Source organism: Gymnogyps californianus, chromosome 21, assembly GCF_018139145.2.
Source record: "Gymnogyps californianus isolate 813 chromosome 21, ASM1813914v2, whole genome shotgun sequence".
Taxonomy (NCBI): Eukaryota; Metazoa; Chordata; class Aves; order Accipitriformes; family Cathartidae; genus Gymnogyps; species Gymnogyps californianus.
Genome location: NC_059491.1, coordinates 9,087,476 through 9,110,762, shown reverse-complemented (window position 1 = coordinate 9,110,762; position 23,287 = coordinate 9,087,476). Strand labels below are relative to the sequence as shown.

The 23,287-nt window shown below is 50.7% G+C and overlaps 1 protein-coding gene across 5 annotated transcripts in view; it reads right to left on the bottom strand.

The window, feature by feature from the left end:
- ZBTB40 (zinc finger and BTB domain containing 40) overlaps positions 1-20,303 on the bottom strand; it is a 41,325-nt gene extending 21,022 nt beyond the window's left edge. For 3 of the 5 annotated variants that reach the window (XM_050909275.1, XM_050909277.1, XM_050909279.1), the window contains exons 1-5: positions 17,262-17,313; positions 11,949-12,739; positions 11,189-11,322; positions 3,967-4,162; positions 3,292-3,434 (exon numbers count right to left, since the gene is read on the bottom strand). In XM_050909275.1, the coding sequence (XP_050765232.1) occupies positions 3,292-3,434; positions 3,967-4,162; positions 11,189-11,322; positions 11,949-12,678 (1,203 nt within the window). In that variant the 5' untranslated portion in view covers positions 12,679-12,739; positions 17,262-17,313. Of the gene's footprint in view, positions 1-3,291; positions 3,435-3,966; positions 4,163-11,188; positions 11,323-11,948; positions 12,740-17,261; positions 17,314-20,270 lie in introns of those variants that run through there. The other 2 variants (XM_050909276.1, XM_050909278.1) reach the window with 2 other exon arrangements.
- Positions 20,304-23,287: the final 2,984 nt, after the last annotated feature.

Here is a 23,287-nt window from a genome sequence, read left to right as displayed (position 1 = left end):
TCTTTGCCTGTCAGACATTTCAGCCGTTCCTTGCAGGTCCTAATACTCTTCCTCAAATTATTAATTCACTCAGGTCTGTAACCTTTCATACAAATTCTGCTCTCTTGTTCAGGATGCAAACTTCAGACAGTTCTCCTACCTTTAACATAAAAGAAAGTAATCCAACAGCTCCTCCTGCGCTCTTACAAGCAGCTGATCTCATTAATTAGTTTCTCTCATTTCTAAAGATCTGTCCTTTTATAGCCAAAACTCTGTTAGTGAACCTGTTGACATATCCTCCCATCTAATGCACACTGAGCTGACTGGATCGCTCAGTCTGAAGTCCTCTTTTAAGAGGACACAAATAGAGGTACAAGAGCAGCATCCTTTTGGGGAGCTCCTGCTGTAACACTGCTCCCAGGCAAGTGTCGACAGGCGCAGAAGTGATGTCCCTGGCAGTGGGAGACGCGGTGCTGACATTCTGAAACTCATTTTGACGACAGCGGGTGAGACAGTTGAAAAACATCCCCCCATTCTGCTTGCAGCAGGACTTCTCCGTCCCCCAGCGCATCCAGTTAAGATCGCTCCTGCAATGGCCAGTAACCTTGCTTGTGTTGTCATTGATACCTGTTCTAGCCTTGAAGCAGTTTGGTTTGAGTATCAAGCTGTGCAGGCACTGGAGCCAAAGGGGAGGGAAAGCACATAGCTCAAAATACCCAAGTCCCCTCTAGAAGAGAGCCTGGACAGAAGGAAAGGACGGGTGTTTTTACCAGCCACTCTGATGCTCCGGTTCAGGGCCGTACTGTGGACTGGTCACTCTGAATTCTGCAACGACCTAAGCCATGGGACACCATGCATGAGAGGCTACCTGCTCTTCCTTTGTATCCGAGTTTATTTCTTTTAAGTGATAATATGCATCCAAGCCATCCCCCAAATCCTCTACCCTACCTCCCCACATTACAGAAACACTAATAAAGCCACAAAGTTAAGCACTCAAAAAAATAGAAATGCTAGGTAAAAAGTTCCCCAGAAAAACAAGGATTTACAAAGAGGCTGCACAACACATCATGTACTTGTTTTCCAGCAAAGAAAACCAGACTTGCTCCATGCACAGGTTGGACCAGGCACAGAAAGAACCCAGTTGCCTAGAACAAAGGCTGTTACACGTAAAACACACGCTTGTCTTGCTGAATAAATGTGTAGCTAATGAGGCAGTGACTGTGAGAAGAAAAAGGGAAGCCTTGTCTTTATGAACCCTCGGAGAACTAGAGCTCTGGGCTGGCAGAGATAGGATCTAGTGCAATGCTGGATGAATCAGGTAAGACGAAACCTTCAGAGGTGGCTGCTAATTCCATGTTCATTTTCCCAGGACTGCACTTGAGACACCAGAGATCTCAACTGCATATATGCCACAGGCTCACCGTTTTAATCAATTCAACTTCTGAAATAATTAAGCACTTTTCCACCTGTCGGGGGGGGGGGGGGGGGGGGGGGGGGGGGGAATAAACAAATAAACCAAGCCTGAAAAAAAGGGAACCCCCCAAGGTCAGTCTACATTTGGCAATTTCTGCCTTATTTTCCTGTGCCACAGCAGGGAAAAAGCTATGCACCCAGCCTCACTGGAGTGCTCCCCAAATACATTTGTTATTTGCTGGGAACCTGCGGGCTAAAACAAGAGCACGAAGGGATCCCATAGAGAGGAGAAGGATTTTGTATTCGGAGCAGGGTTTGGAGGCTCTGCAGCAAACGGAGCATAGAGTGACTGAAGAGGATAAAAAGAAATACTGAATAACACTACCCCTTCTCCAAATGAGGCAGGAGTCCCGTAGTATATGATGATGCAATTAAAGGCTGTATCCTGTGCCCAAGGAGAATTATGATGGCAGAATGGTTTTGGTTTATCGTTGGGTTTTGTTTTCTTTTTTTTCAATGGGAAGGGCGATAAAAAATGGCTGCATTTTAACTACCTAATTTCATGAAGACAAAAAGAAAAGTGCAGGGAGAAGGTGCAGCCTTTAAAAGAAAGGCCACACTGCAACATGAACAGGCATATATGAAAAATCCTAATCTCCCCACTGCTGATGCAGCTTTCACGGCTAGGAGCTCAGCTGCAGGCACCCCCGCGCGGGTCTCTGCTGACAGCCGCAATATCCTCAGCAGATGCCGAGTCCTTTGCTGCATTCACGCCTCGCTCTCTCCTCTCACATCCCCATTCCAGGCTCAGCCATGCTGCTTTCGGAGGAGAAAATTCATCAGCCGCCAGTTACACCCTAGCCCATGAGAACAAGGCAGATGCCTCTGTTGGTAGCACCTTCTTTGGCCCTCCTGCATCAAGCTGCACCCATACTCAGGGACGCTCCACGCTGGACACTTGCTCAGGGACTGTGCACAAGTGAGCAAGACATTAATTGAGGGACTTATGAGAGGGGGCAGAGGTTCTTGGCCTACCTGTCGTGGCTCTGGTCAGGCTCACTCAGACAGAAAGCAGACATCATTCATGCCACTGAGCATAACAGTGCTTTCCACTCGCTATAATCCTGCGTCAGGGGAACTAACTGATGTGACAAACTAGGACAGGAGGTCTGCAAGCTGCGTGCTGGACACAGCATGCTAGGGCACCCTGCAAGTTTCAGCTGCATAGGCAGGGTATAGCCAGCTCCCCTCAAAACACAAAGGAAAGCAGCCAGTATTTTGTCCTTTATGGCTTCTGCAAATCAGCATACATAATGCAATTGCTTACAGGAAAGCAACAGTCCTCTGCACCAACTGCTGCATTCAACACATCAAAAAAAAAAAAAGTCAATGGATGCGCTACTCTTGCAGGCAACTGTGCAATAAGTGTTAAAGAAAAGAGTTAAAGCTGGGAGAGTCAGCTGAAAGGTAAGCTGATGACCACGTACACAAAGACGTAACTGCCAAGCAGGCAGCACAGAGGTATTAGTGGTTCTGCTGAAACCAAACTCCACTACAGAGCCTTCTCTGAGCTCACAAAAAGGCATTTTCAGGGCCTACAAGGAGTACCAGGCACCTCCTCTGCCCCAGGCTCAGCTTGCAGGGGCAGCGTGACACTGCGCCAGGCAGTGTCCATCCCGGTCTTGACGTTGCCTTCACAGCTCAGCTTTCACTACTCCCACAGTTCAGCACAGAAGGACCTGAGACAACACACGTGTGCAGTCCGTGCCGCACAAAAGGGAGGTGAAATTGCCAGGTGAGGCAAGCACATCACTTGGCAAACCATGCGGTAAGAGTTGCCTTGCAGACAAACACACACCCCCTCACCCACAGAGTTTTCCTTATTTCAGATTTTTTTACCCGCTTCTCCGAGGCGGTCAGGAATCCCACTTCTGCTGCCTCCAAGAACTCTACGATTGGGCTCAGCTGTGTCACACTCTGGATCAGCTCCTCCCTGCGTCCCAGCAAGCGAGCGGTCAGTGTCTCTCCCTCATCTGTGCTCTCTGGGGGGAGAAGGATTCAGAAACACAAGAGAAGAAACAAGTCAGTCTGAAGGAACTGACAGGCTCCTGAAGCGAGTGAGACTCTGTGAAAGATCTAAGTGAATAGCAAAGCTCATCCCAAGCACAAGCAGCAGAGAAAAACCACTTTACTATTCTCTTTAAACTCTATGAAAGGAAAACGTCTCATTTATCTAACAGAGCACAAAGCCATAAAGCAAGCTGGAGGTTAACACCAGGTTTGCAAGGCCACTGCTTTGTGTCAGACTCAAGTAAGAAAGGAGCTTTCAATCCTGAGGCTCAGCTGTGCTCTGACCCATGCTGGCTGCGCAGCCATCGATCCAACCCTCCAGGCAGCGATGGGAAGAGCCTTGCACTGCCTACACCCCGCTGCTGCAGGACGGAAACGCTCCAGGATCTTGGCCAGCACGTGATAAACCTCCTGCATTCGAGTAAGGACATAGGGTTTCTGGAGACCTGCTTTGCCTGTAAGGTTGCCCACTCACTTTGCCAGAGGCTGCACCCAATTCTCTACCTGTTTGCTGCAGGGCTTCTCCACTGCCCTGTTCCCTCTCCAGCAAAGCCGCTCTCAGCTTGGGATTCGCGTCTTGAAACAGCTTCAGTAAAGACACGAGGGTCTGAGCATCCAGGGTCTGAGCATCCTTCACTTTGCTCAGCAGCTTCTTGAACACCGACTGTTCCCCTGCCTCTGCCAGACAGGCAACCAGAGCCTACAACAGAACAGGCAAACACAGGCAAGCTTTTAATAACAGAGTCAAGTGCCCTACGCAAACTGACACAAAAAGCAGAATGCTGGGGGTTTTGTTCAGGGGATAAAAAATTCAACAAAACAAAAAAATAACCACATAGACACACACCATTGAACTCAAGCTCCGGTCTGGGGCCACCAGCCCCGGGAAGGAGTGCAGCAAGCCCTGCCTGCCAGCCCTTATCTTTACAGCAAGTCCCACAAACTGGAGCTGGTTCCAGCACCAAACATCTCTTCATTTCTTCCCCTAACAGCCAAATGCCAATAAGTCTAAGAGACCTAATAAAACATGGTTTAAACACCATTACTTTGGAAGCCCAAGGCTAGAGCAGGGAATACTAGATTTCACTGCAGAACAAGGAGAGATCACTTTCACAGAAAGCAGAGAGCATTTTAAGTGGGACTTTCAGGAATCTCCATCCTCAAGTCACAATGGAGTTGCATCTCCTAGAGAAAGCTTTGGAGAGGAGGCATGCAAACTGAGTGTCGTGGGCTCCCAGCACGCCTGGCAATCACGCCCAGGGCTCCAAAATCCACTCCAGTGACCCGAAACAGCAACCGGAGGCAAACAAGCCTGCGCAGTTATGGAAATAAAAGGAAAAGAAATAAGCTGTAACTCTTGCTCCCATTTCCCCGGAGCCCTTTAACGCTGTAAATATTGCCCCTAAAGACACACGCTCCCCAGCTCTCCAGGAGAGATGCCAGCCTTTCAGAGCAGGCATCCTTTATTAGAGACTCCAGGGATGCTATAAAAGTACCTTTGAAGTGGAGAGCTTAGCCCAGCTCCAGAGAGAGCGGCCATTTTCTGCTGTCATTGTCATTTTTATTTCTATGATAAAAAGACTGAATGCAACTGCTCGGGGCCGCACCAGGGGGATGGTGGACTTGCTTTTCCTAGCAGGTGTAAATGCTCATATATTAGGGCAGCGTGACAGTGCAATGACCTATTGCAAAGAGTATCCACAGAGGAGAAGCTGCAGGAGTCCCAGCTCTTACCCGCTAACGGCATTTTTCCTGCTGAACAGAGAGACGTGGACATGAAGGGTTCTGTTATAAAGGAAGAAAGGAGATGCCACAGACGTGCTGAAGAACAAGCTTAAAGGTATTTTTTTAATGCAAACATTAATTTGTAATGAGACTTGATAACCAGATCATGTTTGTTCTCAAGGTTTGCATGCCTGGCCCCTTCCAGATCAAAATGATCCTGTAAAACACAACATATCTTGACTCTCACCATCCTAAAGGTGCTCAGCACCCTACCAAATACATGTTTTTACTAATATGGATGAAAAGTAGCTTGTGTTGTCGCAATATCTTTTTTCTTTTTAATTTTTTTTTTTTTTTTTTAGTTAAAATCAGCACAGCATTGCTACCCAGAGCTCCAGACAACATCCCTTCCTCAGTGCATGGATTTGGTTAATAGAAATGAGATTTCAGAAACTGAAAGGTTCTGCTATTTATAGTCTCTTTCCGGAAGACCTTTCCTCGGACATGTTGCTTAGTGGGAAAAACAGCCTTTTAGCATTGTTTTGAAAGAGCACACAGTGCATTTTAGACTTACTTTGAAGCACTAACAATTCCCAAAGATCCTGGAAAAAACTAGAGAAATACTGATATTAGCTGGAATCCCAGCTTCCACTTAAGTCATAATGTGCCCACACATTACAGCCTGATCCATCAGGCTTTCACTGCCTGGGACATTTGCAAAACCCTTCTTGGAGAAATTGGCACAAATTAGCACACATCCAGCTTCCAGACTGGAGCAAGAGACCACCTCTGAGCAGGGAAACCGAGTCACCAAGACCTGGCTTAAGCGTGAGCTGTGCCACCAAATAGGTTCAATGTCCACCGAGAAGTTTGGTCCCAGTTGAGGATGTCAGTTCTGGTGGCCACAACACTCCTGACTCAGTACCGCAATGGTCACACACCATGAAACAGCTCCCCCAGTTAATCTCAAACCTCCCCATTTCCACGGCAGCCCCAAGGCAAGCTCTGAACAGGAATCCCTGCAGGTAACGCCCCAGGAGGTAGGTCTCCTATCTCCATATCATCTCTGCATCTTCCACATTTTTCCAGATTTCTTTCCTAATACAATCAATTCCTACACTGCTGTGTCCCTTTGCCCCACAGCACGCTCTCCTGCTCTGCCCCATTGCTCCTTATTATTTCCTGCTCCTTCCAATGTACCCTGCTGCTTTGGGTAGGAAGATGCACAAGGCTGCTCGCTGCAGAGCCACAGCCTGCTTCTGAAACGTGCAAGAGCTGAGTTAGCGCTGTGTCCTCCCAGCCAGACGCTCATTTCCCTCCTCACACCAATCCACAACACTCCTAGTAAGCCAGTGCTTCCAAGACCTTCACCCCCCTCTCCAACACGATCACGAGATTAAGGGTTTTTGGGTGGGGACAGGGATGCTGGAAGAGCAGCTGGTGGCTGGCCCTGCAGGGAGCGACCCTGAGCCTGGGCTGGGCTGAACTCAGTTGGTGTGCCATCCTGAGGGATGTCCTGGGACCCAGAGAGGATCTCAACCCGACGGGCAAGTCAGGCACATCCCACTCAAGAGTGCAACGGCCCATAACTGAGACTAAAGAGGGATGTGGGGAGAGAGGGAGGGCAGGTCAGCCCAGCCACTAGCCCAGCTGGCCACTAGCCTCTTCCCTGCAGGTGGGTGAGCAGGGTTATGGCTTTTCATGCCTTATCCACGCTCCTGCTCCCACTGTGAGAGCACATCCCAGCAAAAAGCCACTTTAGTGGCTATTACCAAGTGATCTTCCTCAAGCATCTGCTTTAGAATGAATGCAAGCACCCAAAGGGTGGTGGGGAGGGGTCTGCAAGAGACCAGCTGGAAAGCCATGGGGTTTAGGGTGACAGAAGGAGCCAGCTCCCTTCAGACCCCTCCCTCGCAAGCCAAGGCACATTCAGTTACAAGACTCATCCCTGAACGTGGTAAATCCTGTGCCAGTACCTCAATGCCACCTCCGATCCCCAAGGAGAGCTGCACTGGCCATTCAGCAAGATGCAAAGTCCCTGACCGCAGGAGGCTGGGCACCGTGGGGAAAATTCCAGAGACATAATCATCAGTCCTCTGTGAATGCAAGCTGCTTTGCGTTTTTTTACTGGTTACTTTTTGATGTGCGTAAGGTGAAGCAAATATAAAAAAGCTATTGGAAACCTGCACAGGCAAAGCCACTGCCCGCAGCATTGGTGGCATGGTCAGCACAGGGACTGGCTCTACACATATGGACCACAGAGAAGCTCCTAGGCTATCACCGCACGATGAAGTCAATCAACTATCACTGTGCATACAATAATCAGAGAAAAATGACGTTCCCATTTCTGGTTCAGAAATCTGAAGTGCTTTTTTTTCAAGCCTGCATTTGTACGTGACTGACAAGGGACACCCCAGTACCAGTAACGCTCCATGGAGAACGCTGACCCCTGCTTGCTCCACGCAACAGGAACAAAAGCTCAGCCTAAACTTCCATACAAGTACACCAGGAACAGGGGGAAAAAAAGTTCTCCAGCTCTGCCACTACAAAATAAAACCCTCACAACCTATCACTCCTAATCAGGATGCAGAAGATAACAGGAAACTTCTTTCTTCTGCCGCAACCAGAAATCCCTGCAGCTGCAAACGAACGACGACAATAATTGGACAGGCCCATAGGCAATGGAAATGATCCACAAGCGCAGTGACATTTATTCTACGCGGGAGAATCAACGCTCCCCCACTCCATCTGAACCCAGTAGTAGAGGGAACAAATGAGCTGTGCAATAATTTGAATTGAGTTTCTCTAAGAGAGCACAGGAAAATAAGACTTGACATCAGCAAAGCTCTTCTACGCTTACCCAAATTACTGCAATTTCAGTCTTGTTCTCATTTCCAAGCAGGTTTCATCCAGGCCAGAACCAAATTAGATAGGAATAGTTTATGTGAGATACACAGAGAGACTCTAAAACAAAAACAACCCCAAAAATCACATCTCCCTCAACAGAAAAGCAACTCATCCGCATTTTTCAGCCCAGGGAGCAGAATGTAACATCAAACTTAGAGAGAAGCAACAATTCTCACAAAAGTAAGCCCTGCACCACAAACCTCCTTGGGGAAAAACCCTACGACCTAAAAATCTCCACTGGAGGTAGCAGGAAATAAGGCAGCAACACCGGAGGGGAGCAGACAGGAACGCTGCAGGGAACAAGGCACCCATGCAGGGACGAGCTCACAAGCAAAGGAATAGAAATACAGAGGCTACGTCCCAGGCAAAATCCCACTGAAACCAGAGGAGCCTGAACACCAGGACAGCCTCGGTGTCAACAGGCAGGCTTGCAAAACCCCCACGAACACCCGCAAGCCCCCACACTGCCCAGGCTTTGCTGTCCAAAACACATCGCTGCTTGCCAACAGAGATAAGCCACCCACAAAAGGCTCCTGAGCAGAAGAAGGACGTGCACGAGGGATGGGAGATCTCCCCTGCAGCAGGGCAAGCATGCCCAGCAAGACTGCTTAGTGCAAAGAAACAGCATCTCCCTGGCTTCCAGACCAACTTTTACTTGCCCCAAGGCACCTAAGAGACTTCAAGGAAATGACTGGCAAAATACTACAAAAAAAAGGGGGGGGGGGGGGGGGGGGGGGGGGGGGGGGGGGGGGGGGAAGGAGAGAGAATTAAAAAAAAAAAAAAAAAAATCCATTGACACCTACCACTGGCACAATCTCAGCCTTAATTACGCAACCCGAGCTGGGCTCTTTGGAGCTGAACTTGCACTTTAAGCATGACTTTAAAAACAAACCGCTGTGTTTCCCCCAAAGAAAACACCGGGCTCTTGTGGGAAAAAGCTACTCTCCGTCTGCTGGAAACAGAGCCCAGGCTCGGTGCCGGTGCCCACAGGTCCCGCTTGTCCCAGTGGCTAAGCCCTGGCTCAGCCCTGGCTGAAGCTGAGCCCTTGCTGGCTGAGCCCTTGCTTACAACAGGCTGCAGTCAGCGCACCCCACTGCCCTGGGGCTGACACTTTTCATGCTTGTCACAGCTGAGAAGTGATTTTTCGGGAAGGCTTAAAGAAAATCCATTTCTTTTTTATTCAGCGTTTATTTATAGCTGCAGAAAAATTGTCCAGCTGCCGTTTTGCAGTCAGACACCCAAACCGTCTCTGAGCTCCACAACCTCTCGCTTGGCTCCTGCTGCAACAGCTCATTTGGGAGCATAAAGGGCCAGGCACGGGTTTGCGAACCTCACCTGCTGGGTCTTGGAGGTGCTGAAGAAACATGAAACAACAGTTACTGCAAAGCAATAGAAAAATGGGGCTGTTACGCAGAGCAGAAGCAAGGCAGCACGCCTGCCCGGGCACTCTGCAGGTGCGGTTCTGCCCTGTGACCGCAGAGGCAGCACAAGCGGGCAAGGGAAGGCATGCCGGCACGGGTGATGCCTGCTGGCACGGGTGCATGGAGCTGCCAAATCCCTTCTGGCAGCGCCCATCCACATCGCACAGCACCCTCCCCAGCTCTGCTCCAATTGCCAAGGTGCAGAATAGGTAAAACCTTAAATCTGATATATTTTTCTGATCAGGGCGATGAACAAACATACAAAAACCTTATCTTTCTTGGGGCGTGCAGGCATGCTGAGAGCAATGCACTCACAGGTGCTTGTCAGCCCAGCCAGGCTTGGGCTTGCTGCTACAAACATGAATTAGGACCCACATTTCCCTCCTAAAGCCCCAGAGATGTTAAGTTCAACACCATCAGGAGGGTCAGCAGCTAAGGGAACACAGGCTTCCCTCCGTGAACATTTAAAGGCTCGTCAGAAAAGAAACCTGCGCTCCCCAACTCAAGGGAATTCTCCTCCCTGCTGTCATACGGGTTTTTTTCTAATAAACATGTTGCCTTGGGTTTTTAAAAGCAGAATGCCACCACGGCCAAAATGTCCCATGTCCCATGGTCATACCGGTACTGGAGGGACCAAGGGACTTGAATCCAGACAGTTTCCCAGCCACCAAGCGCATGGGAACCTAGACAGCATCGCAGGCCCCCGACCTAGGGAATAGCATTTCTCGGCTTCAAAAGGTCAGCTAACCACGGAGCCACTGAAGAGCCGGCAAGAAAACAGTCACACTCTCATTTTTCCACATACAGAAAAGGTACGCAGGGCAGTTCATGCAGCCTGGTATGAAAAACCAGAAACAGCCAGCATGAGGAGAGCAAGTACAGTCCTATCCTCACTCCATAGAGGCCACAGCTTTTTTCGCAGACCCTGCAATCGCACAGCAGCGTGCAGCCAGCATGAGTGCCCTCCCGGACCCGCCGCGATCATTTCCAAGCTCCATCTCCTCCTGCACCACTGCTAAACCAATACGGACGTAACCTGCTGTTTCTGTGGTGCCTTTGAGCCGGTACGAGAGCTGGTATCTGGCTACCATTGTTCAGAGCCCAGAGTATCCTTCAGCATTAACCAAGCACCAGACTCAAATATCCCCTCCAACAGTAACTCGAGCATCATTCATCAGCGACGACTGCTTTTAAAGTGGCACATTGCCAGGAGAAGCGCCGCGGGGTGGCACCCGTAGCCCCCCCCCGTAACACTCCCCACGAGCAGCCTGCCATACGCAGAGCAGAGCAGATGCTCCGCGGCAAGCCCTCGCTGAGGGCTCGGGAAGTCTATTTTGGGATCTCATATGTCAGTTGTTTACAAGTCGATACAGTTCCCGAAGAAAATGCCATAAACAGGAGGAGAGAAATAAGTGCTGGAGCTCTCCTACAAGACAACGAAGATGTCTTCAGGGCAGGACGCATACTTCTTTACCTACGTGCACAAGCAGCTTGCTCTTACAGATGCTTCTCTCCAGGGTGTTGTTCAGGTGAGCATGTGTTGTCCTTCAAACAACCAGGCACCAGAGCCCCAGTTGCCCAGGAAACAATTTCCTAAACAGGGCACAAACTATTCTAGCCCTCAGCAGGGTGAAGAAAAAACTTGTATCATTTAGCCAAGTAAACACACCTACCTCCTTTTGAGAGGCATCAATTTCTCTGCACTCTTCTAGTCTTTTCAGCACAGCTCGGGCATCAGAAAGGGCCTCGGAGAAAACACTTTCATACCGAAGAAAGAAATCCAGTTTACAGCTTTTGCTCTCTGCTGCTGTGTGAGAGAAACAAGATGAGTTATTTGCTAATTGAAGGGACTCACAGAAAGCATGATGTGATTGAAAGGCATCAGTTTGTAACCAGCACTGGCTATAATAGGGAAACTGTGACTCACAAATCCCTTCTAAAGATATCACGCAGCCTGGAGGGAAAACCAACAGTTTATTTAACACCAGTTATAAATGGAACATTTATTTTAAACCCAGTACAGCCTCTTTTTTCCTCCCATGCTGAACAGGAGTTTAAAGGATAAGGTAGCATTAGCAGGCAACTCTGTTCACTTACTGTTATACAGATTGCCTTATCAACCCCATGTCCTGCACTAACGCAGATCCCACTGTACGTCAGATGCAATCACATGCATGGCTAAGAAAACTTTTGCTCGCTACTGCGCTGGTAAAGTGGTGAGCGTGAAGCAACTGCAAAGGCCAAAGGAGAGTATTGCACGGTGGCAAAGGAAGAAAGTCCCTGCAGAAAAGGGGTACATGTTGGTGCTGCTCTCAACCCAGGGCAAACTAAAAAGAACAAACACAGAGGAAAAGATCCTCCATAACAGGAAAACATGAGTCAACGCAGTTGCAAATAAGAGCCAATGCTGTGCCCAGACCTGTAAAGTCTCACCTAAATCCCTTGCTCCTCCTTTCTCCTCCGGAGGCTCAGCAAGCTCCTCTTCCACACAGCCACCCTGCTCGGCACGCGCAGGCTGATCAGGACAAGAGCCTGAATCCTCCCGGAGGGATCTGGAGTCACTCGACATCGCGTCCTGGTGAACCCAGGTGTGATCCACAGTAAGTTCTTGGCCAGGAGGAGAAACATCTGCTTCCATTTCTGCTTCTACAGGGCCAGGAAAAGGGGAAAGTCTCTTAGGGAGGAGGATATCTGTTTTTCCTTCATCAGGTTTTTCAGACTGGGGCAGGTTATTAGCTTCAGCATGGTTTCCAGATGAGTCTGCTGCCTGGCTGGAGACTTCTCTCACTACCTGGTCCTGAGTAGAGCCACTGATGAGGTCCCTGAGGAGCTTTTTGCAACTAACAGCCACATCAAACATCTGCAGACTATCTGCCACGGAGATAGCTTTGGTGAAATTGTGTTTCCCCAGTGGGAGTTTGCCACTGTACACCATCTCCAGCAAAAGCGCAAACTCCTCAGGGGTCACCACAGAAGCATCGATGGAGATGGTGTCCGTGCTGTCCAACAAGGATTTAAAAAGCAGGCTGGCAGCAGCCAAAACCACCTTGTGTGCTCTAAAATGAACATTCCCAATGAAGATGGTGCAATCGCAGAACTGCTGCTCTTTGCAGAGAGCATACAGCTGCTGCAGCAGCTGCTTGCTGTAACCGGGAAGCTCCATGGCACCAGAGTCTACTGGCCTCCTCTCGCCGGGGTCTCCACACTGCTTTCACAAAGCCCAGCTAGTGGGGAAAAAAAAAAAAAAAAAGGATCCTGTTAGCACTTTGCTCAGCTAGTAGCCAGACAGAAAGAAAGAGCAAGCAAAAATTACTTTTCAGTTTACACCTCCTAGTAGTTTACTATGCTGCAGTTCAGTGGTTACAGCAAGAGGCCCCATTCTGAACTCGCACTCCCCAAATTCAGCAACTTACCCTACTAGAGCTGAAGAGTCTAGATATTGTTCAAATATAAATACTTCAGAAAGAGCTTGGGAATGAGTACTGAGTCCCAGGAGCTATAAAAAGGGAGAAGAGACTCCTTGATGTGCCTCCTACCGTACAGCTCAAGGAGGTGTGAACGCTCTTCAGATCAGGCACTGCAGTGCCAGGCTTTGCCTGCATCCAGAAGCTGGAGCTGATGCTGAATTCAGCAGCGGGCTTCTGAAAGGGCAGGTGGGGAAGCAGTGCAGGAAGACCTGCTCAGACCACCTACCAAACACAGAGGAGAATCTGAGGTGTTGGTTCTGACCTGCAAAGCACTAAGTGGTTCGGGACCAGTTAATTTTCCCCCCACATCACTGCTAAGATCAGCAGGGGTATGCGAGCATTAGAGACAGAGGTCTGCTTGCAGCCCAGGGCCTTCAGCACCTCCCTTCTCAGCACACCACGGTCCTAACTCATCCATTTACAAGTCTTCCCCCAAGCTGTAATTTCTTGCAGAAGTTCACAGCCCTAATCCCATCTACCAGAGCCTCCCTTTTACTGTTTCCCCCCCTCGTTGCAGGAGGGAGAACAGATAGGACATCTGCCAACAGAGTTTTTATCAGCGGGATATCTGGAGTTTTTATCTAAGCTAGACAAGATAAAGATGTTACTGCCTTGTCTACACACTAGGATGCCTACCACTAGTGCTGGCAAAGATGCTGAAGCAAAACAGCATGAGCGCTAGAGGAAGAGCACCTGGATGGACATGATTTACATGACCTTCAACTGCTGAACATCTTTGCACTCAGCTTCCTACTCTCTTGTAGAGAACAGAGGTAATATTGCCTATCATCAGGGCACGAGCTTTAATGAGCCGATGCTTACACACCACCTTGAAGTGCTGTCTTGCACAAAAGCAGGCTCGGAGCACCTCCCAACTTGCACCAAATTGCAAGTTGCAAGCAGATGCTGGGCGCAGGTTGAGCTGGCGTCTCACTCCCGCAAGGTGCCAACCCCTCTGGAGTTCAGACTTTGTGGGAAGCAGGACCTCCTGCCCACAGGCAGCTGTCCTTCTGCATGGCTCTGCCTGCGGTGGCTGTGGGAAGACAGGAGGAGCCAAGAGACATCACTTCATACCGAAGCTACAGACGGCTGAGCAACTGGTTGGTGGATACCACCCATGCATGGGAACTCTCCTGCTCAGCCAAGAGCTCCCCTGTGCTTTAAAGATGAAGCACCATGTAACTTGCTTTTCAATCATCAGGATAAGATCACAGATGGTTTTGACATCACCTCAAAGCAGAGGTGTCATGCTCTCCATCTGAATACCTTTGAAGCAAGAGCACAGGGTAGAGAGGTCCTTTTCTGGAAGGCAGGGAAACCTAAGCAGTCGCTGATACCCCACCCTCCTACTTCCCAGGAGCCGGAGCTTCTCCGGGCGCATCGCTACCAAAGGCTGTCTGGTCTGCAGCTCATCTCCGCTACTTTGCAAGTACCAGATCCACCCCCTCACCCGTGCACAGGGCCGGCCACCTGCACTTCCAGCCTATTAAACACGCAGGGTCTGCTATCCTCCCACGCCGTTGTAAATCACGAGTAACCAAGCTGCCATCAGTGGAGTTGCTGCTGGTCGTGGGAGAAGAAAGAGACCCGTTTCTTTTGCCAGGCTCAATGTAATAGCAGTTTTAGTCCACCCACTCCTTCCCTGGAGCTGAAGGACTTCCAGTATCTGAGATGAATTGGGTCTGCTGGTTAATTAATAATAGCTGTGGCTCTTCCTACAAAAGGACAAGCAGGAAACATTGATGTCCTGGAAGAGATGTCTGCTCACTTTGCCGTGAATAGCCTTCTGCATAAAACCTATCGCTTCCACCGTGGCAAGCTGGAAGAAGCAGCAGCACCGTCTGCTCCCTCTATTCCTGGCAAGAATATAAAAGACATATTTGCCCATGACAGCTCAAAACAGTAAAGCTCTAAGCAGCCTAGCAGCACCTCCTCTTCTTTATTACAGCAACTCAGAGCACTGGAAAATGTGTCCTGATTAGATCAGACATATTTGTTTAAATAAATTTTACTCTTTTAATTATAGGGACCCAAAGATCCAGTACTGCCAAAGAGAACAGACATTTTTTAATGAGGGGTGATGGCCAAGACCATCCTCAAGGCAATTGCCCCCTACTTAGAACATGCTTCAGGCTTTTATTCAAAGCTTACGGCCAGAAGGGACCACCACCAGCAATCTGATTTCTCATCCGTCACTGCCTCCTAGATTTCCGGACTCAGTAACTTGGGTTTGGCTTAAGCTTCTCCTCCAGCAAGGTGCCCAGTCATGATAAGAACTGATTTTTAGGGGGAGGACCCTACACTGCCATAGTTATTCTAACTGTTAAATTACATGCCTCGTTTCTTACCCGAATTTGTCTGGCTTCATTTCCCAGCCATCTTCTAGACGGCTTTTGGGAGATTTGGCTGGGGGACTGGGCTGAACTGGGAATCCCTCTGAGAGCAGGTAACTAATACTTCAGCAGCAATGAGTGCTTACAGAGCACGAGCCATCTGCCTCTGCCAGCACCACTGGTAAGAAAAAGCCATTTGTTACTTTTTCAGCTTAAAGCTGCTTCTCTGCATCCTCTTTGGAGCCAGGCTCACTGGGGTTTTTTATGAGGCTGCTTCTGGGGTCTCTGACACCTGAGCCGCAAGAGCACTGCCCTATTGCAAAATATCAGCTCACTTGAGTCAGAAGCGGGGACAGAGGAGACAGAGATATTTGCTTATCTTAGCTGCCCTCCAGATGGGCTTTGCAAAAGAACGATGAATCTTTTGAGGAACATCAAGGGACACCTTAAGCCTTGTCCTGCCAGCTTCCCAGGAAGAACACCAAGGTGGCTTAGGAGTTTTCATTCCACTGACCTCCAGTGAGACTGCAAAGTCAATCAATTTGAGTCACATTTTCAAAAATGCCTAATATTCCTAAGGCTCTGCTCGACCACATGTTGATAAATGTCCCCCTGTTCAACCTTAAGCAGTAGTTATCACCTAGGACTGCTCTCAGGACATCCACTTCAGCAAAGAAGCCCCTTCTTCTTCTGAACCTCCCAAGTACAGGAGGTCCAGAATGGGTCTGCACCAAACGTTACCCTCCACCGTCCAGTTCCAGCTCTTTCTTCCTCTTCCCAGGTATTTCTCTCCTCATACACCTCCACAGTTCGAGAGGCTCATGTCTTTTTCTTTAAGCTACATTAGAACAGGAAAAGGATATGTTGATAGGAACAACGCTTCTTCACAGAGAAGGAGGAAACAGGAACACCCAGTTCTAGCTACATAACTGAAAAGGAGTTTCCAAATTAAATTAATTCTCTTCATTATTCATATAATTACTTCAATCCAGATTCAACAGATTCAAAAGCCATCCACGTCACTAGGTTCATCAAAAGACAGCACTGAGCACTTTAGCAATTAGACGCTACAGAGATAGGTGCTCCAAAGATGCACAGATGAGACCATCCCTCCCTTGCAGTTACGAGGCTGCCACAGTACCTCACATCATCAGAAAGTCCTTCACAAGGCACAGAAAGAATTTTAATGCCACCGTGGCCTTAGCAAAAGGATTCTGTACACCCCTCGCTGCCATAATTAAAGGCTTTTACAAGGTGCTGGTCAACACATCCGCTGGCATTAATAAAATAATGCCAAAAGCTAGTTCCTGCATTGATTAGTAGCATCTCAGTAGCCAGCTTGAAGATGTGTTTCATGCCTGAAATTCTTCCTTGGGATGCACATGGAGCAGGCTTTTTTTAGCTTTCAAAAAAAAAAAAAAACCCCAAAACCCCAACAACTATTGCTGCACTGCCAAGAAATTAAGCAATGCCATCACACTGCTCTTTAAAGGCACAAACCCACAGCCTTGTGCTCCCTCTGCTGACAGCACAGTGCAGTGCAATGCAATGCACAGACGGGTAATAAAGCTTACTAAGACCAACCTGCACACTCGGTGCCAAAGCAGAAGAAAGCAATTCCTATACAAGCTCTAAAAAGCTAAAACAAAGCAGGCAGAAAGAAATAAAGTAGACAGGAAGAGATAAGCAAAATGGAAGAATCCAACTTCTCCATCTTAAGTAAATGCCACTTCTGTTAGAGCTGATCGGAGGGTCTCACAGGAGCAGCCCAACCACCCTCCTGTTCCCTGCACTCTTAGCTTTCTGCTCAAGGGAGCTAAAATCCAAAGTGGTCACTGAAGTAAGCGCAGGTCCCAGCCCAGGAAGGCTCCCTGCCCCTGTGAGAGGAGCTCACCCCATCACTGCCCGTTTTGCACTTACTCAAAGGCTCATTTCAAAAGACTCACATCAATCAGTAAATGCAGCAGGGCAGAAAGCTGAGATTCGTTCTCTCACATTCCTTGGCCCTGCAGTCCCTCGGGTACGACAGCAGCCTCCAAGCGATGGGCAACTTTCTGTTTTTAGCTCTGAGGAGTTAAGGACAGTGACAGCCTTAAATCAGAATCTGAATACTTTTTGTGTGTGTTTACCAGTTTCCTGTTTTCTTGTTACTAAGATGATGACCTTACAAAGAGGGTTATTGGAAAGCCAGAAAATCATGTACTGCAATTCAATTTTCTTACCTCTCTCACCAGAAGTAATTCAGTCTTTGAAGTGTTGAAAGAGGCTGAGGGGTCATTACCTTTCTCTGGGGGGCTCCAAAGGGCCAGAGCAGGCAGCTCTCTCAGAGAATAGCGTAAAATCCAGTACGAGGAGCCAGGGCACACCAATTTGTTTTTCAATCTATTTTATTTCAGTTCAGAGCATCAGTGCAGACAGATAACAGAGGAAAATAAGCAACACTTTGACTAAATTCAGTGCTCCGCGGTCTCTAAAGGCAGCAGAATATACCGCTCAAAAAACACACAACACTTGGGCTATCTGTCTGCACTGATGCTCTGAATGGAAATATAATAGATTGAAAAACGAATAGGTATGCTCCAACTCTTAACAGCAGGTATTCTATTACTCTTCAAAGCGAGGGCTGCTGCCAATCCCTCCTGGAATAGGGCTGCCCCAACAAGAGAACAAAATCACGCAGTGGAAAACCAGCACAAACCCAAAGCAACAGCCAAAGCTTGCTCCAGTTGCTGCTCATCCATGTCTCACTGTGCCCAAAAACACTGAAAGTGCTAATCATATTTTGCAGGTTCCCATAACATCCTCAAAAAACAAAAGTTGGACATCTGAACTCCTGTTTGTCAGGTAGGTTTACATCAGAGAAGACTGTGTGTTGTAATTTATTAGTGGCTTTTTTTTTTTCTTTTTAAAACGCTACTTTGACCAGCTTTTGTGATCCATTTTGCTGTCAGGAGAAGTGCTAAAGATATTTGTTCCTACACCCAAGAGCAGACAAGGCACAATGCACCCGTAAAGTGCCTTGATCCAAAGGCCTCTTCAAGCACCCAGGGGGAAAAAAAAAAAAAAAAGCTTTAAAATGACACTTCTCAAGCGTGGTCAGCCCAAAACGGGGACTGATTCCCTCAGACTTGTTAGTAAAGTACACAGAATTACTGTGAGCTGAATCTATGGAGACAGCAAGCCAGGAGGCACCTGGACTTCCACCGCTGTCACCTCCTACTTCAGGCCATCAGAGAGGCACCTCCACAGCCCCGAAACTCCATTAAGGCAAAAGGACCTACAACTCCTCAAACGTGAGCGCAGCTGCTTTAAAACACAGACAAAGAAGGATGCAGCAATGTAAAAGCCTAAGGGCATTTACCCCAGGAAGCCAACTCGCCTCCTCCATCCCCCGGAAGACTTCTGTCACTGCTGTGCTGCGGTCTGGGTGACAACAGGGACATTTTCAGCACCTTCTTTAAGCGGTATGTAGTGGCAGTTAACTTAAAATATACTGGAAAGAGAGATGAAACAAGAGCGAATGAGCAGGGCACAGAGGCTGGGGTGATAGGCTGGGAGAGGACCTCCGTTCTGGTCTGTACTCCAACAGGCTGCTCCTGCATCACCCTGTCCTTGGACCAGGGTTTGAAATCCAAATTCCTCCTCAAACACAAGACACTTGGGATCTCTTAACCAAAAACCTGCAGAGTCATGCTGCCTTATGTCATATCTGGGCCAATACATCAGGTGTGCCAGCCTTCCTTTCCGCCACAGGAGAAGAAATTACCCTCGAGACTCACCTACAAGCCTGTCCCTCTCTGGGGAGGAGATGGGTTTTATTGACCAGGACCCACCACAGCACATTTCCATAACACATCTAACCTGACCTGGGAACAGGCTGCTACAGAAAGGGGCAGCCCTGCTCCTCCCTTCTCCTCTGCAGCAGCTCTATCGAGCTAGTGATCACACAAGAAACTGGATCAGACCACTGATTTCTTGGCTCAGTGCAAAAAAAAACTATTTATTTGTCTCTTGATGGGTCAGTCTTCTAACCTGTCATCTCAAGGAACAGACATGATTAGCGGTCCAAAGCAAAGGAGAGGAATCTGTAGCAAAAGGCATGGAAGAGCAAGGTAATCCCCTTCCCTGCCTACCTTTAAAATACTTTCTGGGAGGTTCACAGCTTCTGCCCAAGCAGGGGACACAGCTCAAAGAGGCTCTAAAGCACATCTAATGAGAAACATCTTCGGGGGGTCAGTGGTGTCCAGCTGATAGGCTTCGGCTCACAGGCAGAACCAAAATTCCGGTAGAAGCATCTTTGCTTTTAAGTGTAGGTTACAAAAGGAAAGACCCCTGCAATATTTTCCATGGCAGTGATGGAATCAACCAGCTCCCTTTGGCAGAAGGAACACTGCAGTGTTTTAAATGAGAGGGACAGCAGCCCTTCCAATTTTTTGGCCACCCGTGGAGCACTTATCAAGCACGCCTTGATTTAACACAGCACTCCCGCGGGGGAATCCACCTCCCGGCCAGGCTGCAGGCAAGGGCAGCCCACAGGCTCCCTTCAGCCTCCTTGGGCCGCCTGGGAAGGCTTCGCAGGAGCCGGTCCCTCCCTGCGGGGGAAGACAGACGCTCCCGTCCCTCTGCCCCCCCCAGGGACGAGGCAAACCGCCCCATCGCCGGCGCGGCAGAGCCCGGGCCCAGCCAGGCCCCCCCCCGCGCGGGTTTGGCACCGAGGTGGGGAAGCGAGGCCGGGCCCCGGCGGGGGAGGCCGGAGATGGGGACAGCCCGGCGAGGAGATGGAAGGAGGAGGGGGGGGAAGCTGCCCGCCGAGCCCCTCCGGGACGCCCACAGGGGCGGCCCGCAGCGGAGGGGCCGAGCGAGGCGGGCCGAGCCCGGCCCGGCCGCCCCCGCAGCTCAGCTCAGCGCGGCCCTCAGGCCCCCGGCCCGGCCGGCGCCACCGTCGCCATGGTTACCTTTATTGGGAGCGGCGCGGCGGACACGGCGCGCGACGGCAGCAGCCGCCGCCGCGGGAACAATAAAGCTTCAACAACAGCCGCCCCTCCCTCCCCTCCCCGCCCCGCGCGCCGCCATCTTGAAGCAGCAGCGGGCCGGCTCCCGTGGCACGTGACGGAGGGACAAGGGCGGGGGGGGGGGCGGGGGAAGGGTGCGTGAGAGCCGGTGGCGGTAGCTGGGCATGCGCAGTTCTCGCGCGCGCCCTCCCCGCGCGCGCGGCCCTCTCACACCCCCCCACCCACCCCGCCCGCCCTGAGGGAGCGACCGGCGATGGCTGCCACGGCGGGTCCTCCCGCCGGGCCTCCCCCGTGCCCGGCTGCCTCCGGCCCCCTCGGTTAATAAAACATCATCCTCCTGGGGTAGAGCCGGGGGCCGTTTCCTGAGGGGGGGGGGGGGGAGGCGGGGGTGGCGGCAGGGCATGGGGCCGTGGGTGAGCAGCCCGGTGGTGGTGGGCGGCCGGTTGCGAGGGGCCTGCCGGGCTGAGGCGGGGGGTCCCGGGCAGGAGCGATGGCTGCTTCTGGATCACCTGCCGTTGGGCTGGGTGAGGGGAAGGAAAGACTTGGGCCGGGCTGGGCCTTCCAGAGACAAGGTTATGGGCGTACTTTGGAGGCGTTGGCTGTGGGAGGGGAGCGGGGCAGGGGGGACAGTCCTGGCAGTGGGTCCCGATCTTCCTTCTGCTCCATCAGCCGCTTGCCCAGTTGCTAGCCCTTGGCTTCACAGCCCACTGCGGGCACAACTGCCTGCTCCCTCCCGGCGGCCATCTCACCGTTGTAGTGGTCCCCTAGACCTCCCCTACCCACCCTGAGGGTAGCCTCACCAGCTAGCCTGCAGCCCAGCTCATGGGGGCCCTGCACCACAGGCTGGGGAGGCCACCTGGGTCGCCAGGCCTAGAAGGTGAATCAGGGGTGCTCGCAGGCAATCCCAGCAGGGACCCGTGGGGTGTATGGCTGGCCCCAGGAAATGTGAGGGGCAAAGGAGCCACTAGATGCAGAAGGCCACTGTGCTTTTTCAAGGTCCTGCGTGCGTATGCCGTGCATTACTCTCCGTACGGCAGGACGTGGGGTGGGAACAGGCTGTCCTCGCTGAGCCCGTGCGCGGGCGACCTGCTCTCGGGGCAGAGGCGACAAGACCCCAATTCATATTTCTGTACAGAACGCACGCTGGCATAGCAGGGGTGCTCCTTGTTCCTCCCCGAGACCTTGGTGTGTTTATGTTCCCTGTCTCTCTGTCAGTAATCTGACCCAGCCCGTAGCTCAGAGAGGGCCTCTGGGTGCATTTCGTTTCAGCAGGCTCTGAGAGCTTCCAGATGGCCCCAGTAAGTGGGACTGCCCCCTGCCATCAAACAGCCAGCGCAGGGAACAGTCGGAGGCCACCGAGTGTCCCTGCCGGCCTCGCTAAATCACAGCTGTGCGTGGATCGTGCCCTGGCCGGCGAAGATGTGATCCCTCTCCTGCGTGTTAACGTCGAGCGGGCGTTTTCTGCTTTCTGTATGGTCGCCAACGCGCACCCCTGAGAGCTGCTGGTCCCTCTGTGCACAGCGCTGACAGTGCGCTGGGGAAGTTTTGTCTGACTCGTGTCATTGTGGAAGCAGAAAGATTTTGGCCATGTTTTGCACAGAAAAAAAAAAATAAAAATTGCCAGACAGTGTGGGGAGTAGCAGGTTCAGGCATTGCCATTTGTATTCCCAGGCCTGGAAGGGGGCTATCTGCTGCCATCTATTGATGAATTGAGGGGGAGACCTAATGAGCCGACTCATTTGCATAAACAAGTGCTAATTTCGGGATAAATGCATGGAGGTGGGGAGAGTAATATCCTCGGCTATGTAGCTTTGACAGCAGGCTGTGTGTGAGCTGGTAGAGAGCAGCAGGCAGGCAGGCAGGCAGGGCCTGGGATTGTGGGTCCTGGCGACTGTCAAGGCCTCTCTGCAGGGGTGCAGCTGAAATTCTGGGGCTGGCATGTGGTTGGGCAGATCAGCTTGCAAACAAATGGGTATTAATTAGAAACCCACAACGTCATGATGAGACCTGCTCTGCTCTGGGGCCTCTGCGCTCTGCCAGGGAAATGCCTTTTGGCTGGGATCCTCAGCCGTGAGCGGCACAGCCAGCTATTCTGGCCATTAGAATAGAAATGGCATCGCAGCAGCAGGTTTCAAGGTCACTTCTGGCGAACGCAAGAAAGGCAGGACAGGCCGTTTTCTTGCGGAGGTGTGGAGAGAGGTTCCTGGGGGACCTGCTCAGACTACGGTCTTTTGCCAGTCTCCTGCAACTAGTTGTCTCTGTTACAGCTGTCAATTCCCGCTCCACCAGTTTTCTCATAAGTGCTCCTATTTATGTGCTGAAGAGTTCCCCGTGAAAAAGCGCTGGACCCAGATCTCGTTATTTTTATCCCCAGGCCGGTGATGATCAAAGGAAGTTGATGCTGAAGCCTTGAGAAGTCACTAGTGTCTGTTGCTCTGTGGCTGCTGACAGCAGCTGACCTGAAGATGATGACCGGGCTGTGTCAGATGAAAAACCTGCTCCTCATCTGCCGCAGGGAGAGGCTGGCACTTGCCAGGGAGAGGCTGGCACTTGCCAAGGAGCATCGGTGAGACGAAGGGCAGCCAGTGCTGCCCACTACACTGGAAAGACCATCCTCATCACTGTCGGGTCTGCGCTTGCTGGCAGGGTCATCTCACGCTGTCTGAGGCAGTGATGAACCACCGCAGAGTAGGAGCTGTGCGTTGCAGTAGGTGCCTTCTCCGGAGCAGCAAAACCTTTCCTGCAAAGTCTGGGATGGCAGAGAAGAGCCCTGATGTTTCTGGTGCCTTGAGAATTGGTCCTTGGGGAAGAAACCTGCAGCTCTGGCACTAAAAGGAGTCTAGTGGGGCATGAGGTTTTGGCTCCGTGTTTGTGAGCCTGCCTGTACAGTGTCTGCTTTGGCTTTGTGTTGTGGTACTTCCAGCGAACACCTGGAGCAGGCACCTGTGATATAGCAGCTT